Source organism: Carlito syrichta, unplaced genomic scaffold, assembly GCF_000164805.1.
Source record: "Carlito syrichta isolate Samal-C Ts95f unplaced genomic scaffold, Tarsius_syrichta-2.0.1 Scaffold304255, whole genome shotgun sequence".
NCBI lineage: Eukaryota > Metazoa > Chordata > Mammalia > Primates > Tarsiidae > Carlito > Carlito syrichta.
The window spans coordinates 94,634-103,405 of NW_007248351.1; the positions used below are offsets into that span (position 1 = coordinate 94,634).

Below are 8,772 nucleotides of genomic sequence, written 5' to 3' on the forward strand. Positions count from 1 at the left end.
ACCTGCTGGGCTCAGGTGATCCTTCCTCCTCAGCCTTCCAAGTAGCTGGAACTACAGGCTTGTGCCATCATGCCCAGGTAATTTTTTGATTTATTGTCTGAATCCCTGGACTTAGATAATGCTCTTGCCTCTACTTCTCAAAGTTCTGGGATTACAGGTGTTAGCCACCGTGCCCGGCTAAATATTTATTTAGCATACGTATATTCATTTATTCCTAGTAGTTTAATAAATGAAAATTTTTTTTTTTTTTTTTTTTGAGTTGGAGTCTCACTCTGTCACCCAGACTGGAGTGCAGTGGCCACTCCCAGCCACCGCAACCTCAATCTGCTGGGCTCTGGCAATCCTTCCGCCTCAGCCTTCCAAGTAGCCGGAATTACAGTCATGCGCTACCACACCTGGCTGATTTTTTGATTTATTGTAGAGATGAGGTCTCGCTGCCCAGGCGGGTCTCGAACCCGCGGGCTCAGGCAATCCACTCACCTCAGCCTCCCAAAGGCGCGGGATTACAGGCTGAGCCACCGAGCCCGGCTTCTAATTTTTGATTTATTGTAGAGATAAGGTCTCACCAAGTTGCCTGGGCTGGTCTCGAACCCGCGGGATCAGGCTGTCCACTCATCTTGGCCTCCCAAAGTGCTGAGATTACAGGCTGAGTCACCAAGCCCAGCTGTGACAGTTTTTAAAATGATGTCATAGCTTCCATCGTGAAGACATTGAAATTGGGGAAAAGGTTACAAAATTGCTTTACCAGTAAAGCATAACCAGAGTTGGTTTAGTAACTTTTTTTTTTTTTTTGCTTGTTTTTGAGTCAAAGTCTCACTTTGTCACCCAGACTGGAGTGTAGTGGCATGCTCATAGTCACCGCAGCCTTGACCTGCTGGACTCAGGTGATCGTTCCATCTCAGCCTTCCAAGTAGCTGGAACAATAGCATGTGCCATCAAGCCCAGCTAATTTTTTGATTTATTGTAGAGATGAGGTCTTGCCAAGTTGCCTGGTCTGGTCTCAAACCTGTGGGCTCAGGTAATCTTCTCACCTTGACCTCCTGAAGTGCTGGGATTATAGTCGTGAGCCACTGTGCTCTGCCAGTTGTTGAATCTTATGACCTTCATTTCTTTGGCAGTGAAGAGTGAACACAATTTTGCTTATAGGGTTGTTTTGCATTGTGTTATTTGCTGAGCTTCTTTCGTCAAGCTGCTTAAAAATTTCAGTGCCATTTCTTCTGAGGATAGAGAGGCTTCTTCATCCAAGCTATATAGAAACTGCCGCAGGGATTGGTTGGCCAGAACAAACCTTTAGACTGTAAAAATGTCCACAACAGACATCTACAAACCATTCAACTTTTACTCATTTTTAAAGGTTTAATTTGGATTTCCCTTGGAGACTCAGAATTCATAATTATTTTACTTCCATTAATGTGCGTACATGTTTACGGGCCATATCTCCACTTCTGTGAAGCCACCTAAGATAATGTGATGTGGGAAGAAGGCTAAAATTTACCTTAATTTCTAGGTATAGAACATTTATTAATATGTAGAATAAGTTTATTCCATTTGGTTTTGGTTTGGGAGATTGGTCAGAATTTAAAGAAACTTTAATGAGTATTTTCTTTCATTTAGTTTCCGTTTTTGTTATATTGTGTCCTATGTTAACAAGGAAGTAGAAATTCTGAGTATTTTGTCTTCCTTTGTTCTTGGTAAGAAAACTGATTACACCATCATAGCACAGTTTGAAACTTTAAGACCCCAGAATACTATATAATCCTACTTTAAACCAGTTGTCACTTGGTTTGTTAAAGATGTTTTGAAGTAGAGCAAAAGGAAATCCTGTTTTCAATAACTTTACTTTCTGGTTTCCTAAGTTGTTTGAGAAATTATTTCCTGGATGTTTTAGAAATTAGAATTAAACATTTCATCTCAGTTGGTTTTAGTTGATGGATTTAGAATTGAATCTTAGAATATTCAAGTGGTTTAGACTGGAAAGGTAATATATTCCACTGCAGATCAGAAGTGTCCTCTTTTATACAACATGCTAATTTTAAACTTTACCAGCAGATTAAGTTTCCATCTTAACTTTTGCATCTGATTTTGTCCCAGTTATCAGGTCAGCTTCCTCAGTTACCTCCACTTCAGAGCAGGGTGCCAAGTGCTTTCAGGCTAGAAAGGATTCTTTTATTTTGCCTAGTGCTTTACAGTTCATCAGACTCTCTCTTCACGGTAACCTCATGAGGAACTGTCCCTGTTTGCTAGATCAGGAGATTGAGACTTCATATTGGAGGGGTCACCCAAGGTTATTCATTCAGACACTAGAACTCTGACTTGAACTTAGGTGTTCTGACCCCTTGCCAAGCACTCTTTCCTCAGGGATCTCATAGGTTGGCTTTTAAGACAGATGTGATTATTAGAGAACAAAGCCCAACAGCTCATAAGGCCTTCAAAGAAAGAAGTGATTGAGAAACAGGAAGGCAGAATATAGGGTCACTTTTTTGTTTGTTTGTTTGTTTTTTAGTTGGAGTCTCACTATGTCGCCCAGACTGGAGTGCAGTGGCTGCGCTGGCCACTGCAGTCTCGACCTGCTGGGCTCCAGCAATCCTTCCGCCTCAGCCTTCCAAGTAGCTGGAACTACAGGCGCACGCTACCACGCCCTGTTAATTTTTGATTTATTGTAGAGATGAGGTCTCGCCAAGTTGCCCAGGTGGTTCACGAACCCACGGGCTCAGGCAATCCACTCACCTCAGTCTCTCAAAGCATGGGATTGCAGGCTGAGCCACCCAGCCTGGCTTGGTAGGGTCACCTAATGGTTTGGTGGAATGAAGGGACATTCTGTGCTAAGCTTAGAGAAAGTGAAATGAGCAGGTGGAAATGAGTTTGTGGAGTCTGAGGACAGGAGGTGGGTCCTCTGCAGACTGGCCTCATGGGAGAGGAGGGTTACCACTGTGGAATGCTGTGTTCTGGGCTTGAGGTTGGGGAAGGCCCCTTGAAGAGGCTTGATCACAGGTGAAGTCAGTCAGATGTAATATGATTTCCAGCAAAGTAGGAAGGTACCTTTGGAGTGAGAGGAAGTGATTGAAGAAGAAACCTAAGAACAGTTACAAAGAAATCACTGACATGACTTAACCTAGAGTTTTGGGGTTTTTTAATTTTAAAAAAATTTATTTCAAAGATGTGAGGTACAATTCAGGGACCTAGAGTTGTTAAAGGCGAGTGAGTACCAGAACTTGATGAAGTTTTGAGCCAGAGACCTGGGAGAATTGTGCTGTCAACAGAGGGTGGAAAGACCAACATAGAGAAGAGGATGTTCCAGGAAGACTCCCGAGTAGCTACTGTGCAGTTCTGTCGAAGCTGCTGTGCCTCCATCCCTCTCTAGGCTTGTTGTCTGATAGAGGGGGAGTTGAGCCCTAACCTGCAGCCTTCTCATGTGACTAGGCCTTCTGAAAAGATGCGATGCAGCAACAGGCATATTATAACGTCACGTCTTTCTTGTTTTAAAATATCTTCTATTTACAGCATGACTGACAGTGCCTTGGTTACCTAATTGTGTTCTTGTTCTGCAGCCTGGAGTACTTGGGTATTTTGAGTTCAGTGGCTCCCCCCAGCCTCCTGGTTATATGACCTTCTTCACCTCAGCATTACATTCCTTAAAAAAAGGTAAAAATGATTTATATTAAGACGTTGGTACTTTAACAGAAATATATTCGTAATGATATATTTTATATCTATTAATATGATTGTTTTTTAATCTAATTCTTTTTCTCAATTGGAAAGGTAATATATTCCAAAATATATTTTCTTAATGTATTTTAAATAAATAACTACATTGTTTGATGTTCTGTAATTAGCAAATGGGAAGTACTGTACTATTTCAGATGAGATTGAGCACATTCAGGGTGGTTATAGCTGTAGATGTACCTACTGTTTCAAATACAAATGTTTAGCTTTTTTTCTTTTGAGTTGGAGTCTCACTCTGTTGCCCAGACTGGAGTGCAGTGGCCGCTCCTGGCCACTGCAGGCTCGACCTGCTTGACTCAGGCGATCCTTCTGCTTAGCCTTCCAAATAGCTGGAACTACAGGTGCGCGCTACCACACCTGGCTAATTTTTTTATTTATTGTAGAGATGAAGTCTCGCCAAGTTGCCCGGGCGGGTCTCGAGCAGTCTCAGGCAGTCCACTCACCTCAGCCTCCCAAAGTGCGGGATTGTAGGCTGAGCCACCAAGCCCGGCTCATTGATAGGTTTCTAAAATGATGTTCCTTTTAGGAATTTCCTTCTAATACAAAACAGTAGCTTTTTTCTCCTTTTTTTTTTTTAAGCAAAGGAAGGGTAAAATAAGGTCAAAAGGGATAAATGGTTAAAAATTACTCAAAGGTTTAGCCAGGCGTGGTAGCTCGTGGCTGTAGTTCCGGCTACTTGCAGAAGGCTGAGGCGGAAGGATCGCCAGAGCCCAGCAGGTCGAGTCTGCGGTGGCCGCGAGCTTGCCACTGCACTCCAGTCTGGGCGACAGAGTGAGACTCCAACTCAAAAAAAAAATTACTCAAAGGTATAAAATGAACCTCCTTGGTCAAATCTAATTTTCACAAGTGATTATATGAAAGTTCTTCTCATAATAAATGTCTGATTTACTTTTTCTACATTTCTCCCCATCCTGTGATTCTAGTTGGATCTTGTAAAATTCTGTTATGCAAGTTTACAGGAGCTGAAATCCTAATTAATCCTTTTCACCCCATTTTTTTGTGTGGCAAAGTTTTCGCTTAAACTTAGCAAATGATTTTTTGAAAAAAAGACAAATTTAGAAATGATAATTTTCTAAATATGTACACTATGAAGGATTACCTAAAATAAATCTTGCCTTGGGCATCTGAGTTTCTCCCCACTTTCTTTCTGCCATGCTGAAGTCAAAAGATATTTTTGTTATTGTTAACAGCAGATGTGCAATAAGAGAAGCATGTGTGAGAAGCATGTATAAGAAGCATGTGCACACTTTTTGTTTTGGTTTTTTTTGAGTAGGAGCCTCACTCTGTCACCCAGGCTGGAGTACAGTGGCATGCTCATGGCCACCACAGACTCCACCTGCTGGGTGCAGGCAATCCTTCTGCCTTAGCCTTCTAAGTAGCTGGAGCCACAGATGCACACCACCACACCTGGCTAATTTTTTGATTTATTGTAGCGATGAGGTCTTGCCAAGTTGCCCAGGCTGGTCTCGAACCCGTGAGTTCAGGCAGTCCTCTCACCTCAGCCTCCTAGAGTGTTAGGATTATAGGCATGAGCCACCACATCTGGCCTACATGCAAACTTTAAAAAATGATACACCTTCAAATGTAAATTCTGGTCAATGTCATGTTTAGATTGTTTACAAAAATCAAGGCATGAGAAACATTTGACATATTTAACATTTGTTTATAGAGTGCTGAATTGAAGAAGTGCTTAGACATGGCAAAAAGCAGATGCCTTGGTTCAATAAGCCACAAACATTTACAAAATGCATGTTGTCTTTCTAGTGCCTTAATGATTTTTTAGAAGTTATCGTAGAGATAGCCATGGTACTGAGTTCCACATTTGTTTTTTAAAGTTGGCTGGCTATGAGTTTACAAATAATTTGTGAATGTGCTGTGTTTGAAGCATCATGACCAGGTGCTCTGGGGTGTGCAAAGAGGAGAGCTTATTCCTGGGCTCTAGGATGCGAGGGTGGAGTTATCAGATCTAGTTCTGTGGTCCTTTCCATTCCCTCCAGGCAGCTTGCCTGACGTTTGATGTTTTTACTCATAGTAAAGGAAATTTACTTACCCTGTGACGAGCACTGTTGCTTTTCCTCTTGTTTTCACTGTTTCCTTTCATTTCCTTTTCTTTGTCCTTGACCTGCTGATCGCTCAGCCTTGGTGCCAAGCTGTCAGTTGATGTTGGCCCACCTGGTAGGTGGTGTGGGCAGGCGCTCTTTGTTGTATTTCCGTTCACTCTTTGCTAGCTGTTTTACTTTTATTTTTTTTTTTGAGTTGAAGTCTCACTCTGTCGCCTAGACTGGAGTGCCGTGGCATGCTCCCAGCCACCGCAGCCTTGACCTGCTGGGCTCTGGTGATCCTTCCGCCTCAGCTTTCCAAGTAGCTGGAACTACAGGTGCGTACTACCACACCCGGCTAATTTTTTGATTTATTGTAGAGATGAGGTCTCACCAAAATGCCCAGGCTGGTCTCAAACCCTTGGGCTCAGGCAATCCACTCACCTTGGCCTCCCAAAGCACGGGATTACAGGCTGAGCCTCCGAGCCCAGCCTGCTGTTTTACTTTTATTATTTTTTTTTTTTATGTAGCAGTTTTACATTTTCTTTTCTTTTTTTGAGTTGGAGTTTCACTCTGTTGCCCAAACTGGAATACAGTAGCACGTTCGTGGCCACCACAGTCTCGACCTGCTGGGCTTGGGTGATCCTTCTGCCTCAGCCTTCCAAGTAGCCGGAACTACAGGTGTGTGCCACCAGGCCCGGCTAATTTTTTTTTTTTAATTGTAGAGATGAGGTCTTGCTAAGTTGCCCAGGCTTGTCTCGAACCCCTGGGCTTAGGCAATCTTCTTGCCTCTGCCTCTCAAAGTGCTGGGATTACAGGCATGAGCCACTGTGTCTGGCTTATTTCCATGTTTTCTTTTGGTCTAGATATTCATATTTGTAAGAATAAACATAATTTACATTCTTGTTTTGTTAATTGTTATTACCTGGTAAACTCTGGACTCCACTTCTTAGAATGTGGAAGAGGGCCGGGCTCAGTGGCTCAGCCTGTAATCCCAGCACTTTGGGAGACCGAGGTGAGTGGATTGCCTGAGCCCGCGGGTTCAAGACCTGCCTGGGCAACTTGGCGAGACCTCATCTCTACAATAAATTAAAAATTAGCCGAGCGTCGTAGCACGCGCCTGTAGTTCCAGCTACTTAGAAGGCTGAGGTAGAAGGATCGCCAGAGCCCAGCAGGTCGAGACTGCGGTGGCTGGGAGCGGCCACTGCACTCCAGTCTGGACGACAGAGTGAAACTCGAGCTCAAAAAAAAAAAAGGAATGTGGAAGAGTCTGGACTCCATCTGTGTTTTGTGAAATATTCTTTTATATGCATCCATGCCTTTGGCTGCTTTTGGTTAGAATTATGTTAAATGTATAAATTGACTTGACAATTGATATGCTCCTAATATTTAGCTTACCTTTCTAGACTCACAGCATAATTATTCATTTATTCAACCCTTTTAACTTTTTATGATAGGTCTTACATATTTCCTATTAATGTTTAATCATTTTAAAGTGCTGAATGATTAATAATGGCTGACCATCTCTGTGTGTGTTTCAAGATCCCGGAGGAAGCTGGCTCTCTTGTACTTTTTGACTTTCTCTCACATTTGATCGTGGCACACAAGTTGCTTTATTCTTTTGCATAAATAAAATTTGGAGCTGGGCTCGGTGGCTCAGCCTGTAATCCCGTGCCTTGGGAGGCTGAGGTGAGTGGATTGCCTGAGCCCGCGGGTTCAAGACCCACCTGGGCAACTTGGCGAGACCTCATCTCTACAATAAATCAAAAAATTAGCCGGTCGTGGTAATGTGCGCCTATAGTTTCAGCTACTTGGAAGGCTGAGGCGGAAGGATCGCCAGAGCCCAGTGGGTCGAGGTTGCGGTGGCCGGGAGCGGCCACTGCACTCCAGTCTGGGTGACAGAGTGAGACGCCAACCTCAAAAATAAAATAAAATAAAATTTGGTAGAGGGGTCATATTCTGAAGTTGCTTACTTGATTTTTAAAAATCTTATGATTGGTTGGACGCAGTGCCTCAGCTTCAAATCCCAGCACTTTGGGAGCCTGAGGTGAGTGGATTGCCTGAGCCCGTAGATTCAAGGCCCAGGCAACTTGGCGAGACATCATCTCTATAATAAATAAAAAATTAGCTGGTTGTGGTAGCATGTGCCTATTGTTCTGGCTACTTGGAAGGCTGAGGTAGGATTGTCAGAGTTCAGCAGGTCGATGCTGGGGTGGCCGTGAGTGTGCCACTGCACTCCAGCCTGGGCAACACAGTGAGACTCCACCTCAAAAAAAAAAAAGTATGATCATTTCATTATTTGCTGTAAAAATGTGTTTCTGTAAAATATCGTAGACTGGGCGTAGTGACTCACGCCTGTAATCCCAGCACTCTGGGAGGCTGAGGTGAGAGGATTGCCTGAGTCCCAGGGTTCTAGACCAGCCTGGGCAACTTGGTGAGACCTCATCTCTATAATAAATCAAAAAATTATCCAGATGTGGTGGCGCATGCCTGTAGTTCCAGCTACTTGGAAGGCTGAGGCGAAAGGATCACCTGAGCCCAGCAAGTTGAGGCTGCAGTGTCCGTGAGCATGCCACTGCACTCCAGTTTGGCTGGCAGTGTGAGGTTCCAACTCAAAAAAAAAAAAATGTTGTTACATTATACTGTGATTTGGTGGCTTTTTTTTTCCTCCTGAGTCAACAGTCTTACTCTGTTACCCAGGCTGGAGTACAGTGGCACAATCATCGCTTACTGCAGCCTCATCCTCCTGGGCTCAAGCGATCCTTCCATCTCCACCTCCTAAGTAGCTGGAACTACAGGTGCATATCACCACATCCAGCTAATTTTTTCAATTTTTTTGTATAGATGAGGTCTTGCCATGTTGCCCAGGCTAGTTTCCAACTCCTGTGCCCAAGCTGTCCTCCCACCTTAGCCTCCCAAAATGATGGGATTATAGTCTTGAGCCCACCACACCTGGCAATTCAGTGACTTTTTTTTTTTTTTTTTTTTTTATTTGGGGTTTTTTTTTTTT

The 8,772-nt window shown here is 43.4% G+C and overlaps 1 protein-coding gene across 4 annotated transcripts in view; it reads left to right on the plus strand.

Annotated features, from left to right (window-relative positions):
• Positions 1 to 8,772, plus strand: part of TXNDC11 (thioredoxin domain containing 11) — a 72,737-nt gene that overhangs the window by 23,665 nt on the left and 40,300 nt on the right. For all 4 annotated transcript variants that reach the window (XM_021713126.1, XM_021713125.1, XM_021713127.1 and 1 more), the window contains one exon: positions 3,549 to 3,642. Coding sequence is in view for 2 of the 4 variants with exons in the window: in XM_021713125.1 (XP_021568800.1) it covers positions 3,549 to 3,642 (94 nt within the window). In the remaining 2 variants the exon portion in view is untranslated. The remainder of the gene's footprint in view (positions 1 to 3,548; positions 3,643 to 8,772) is intronic.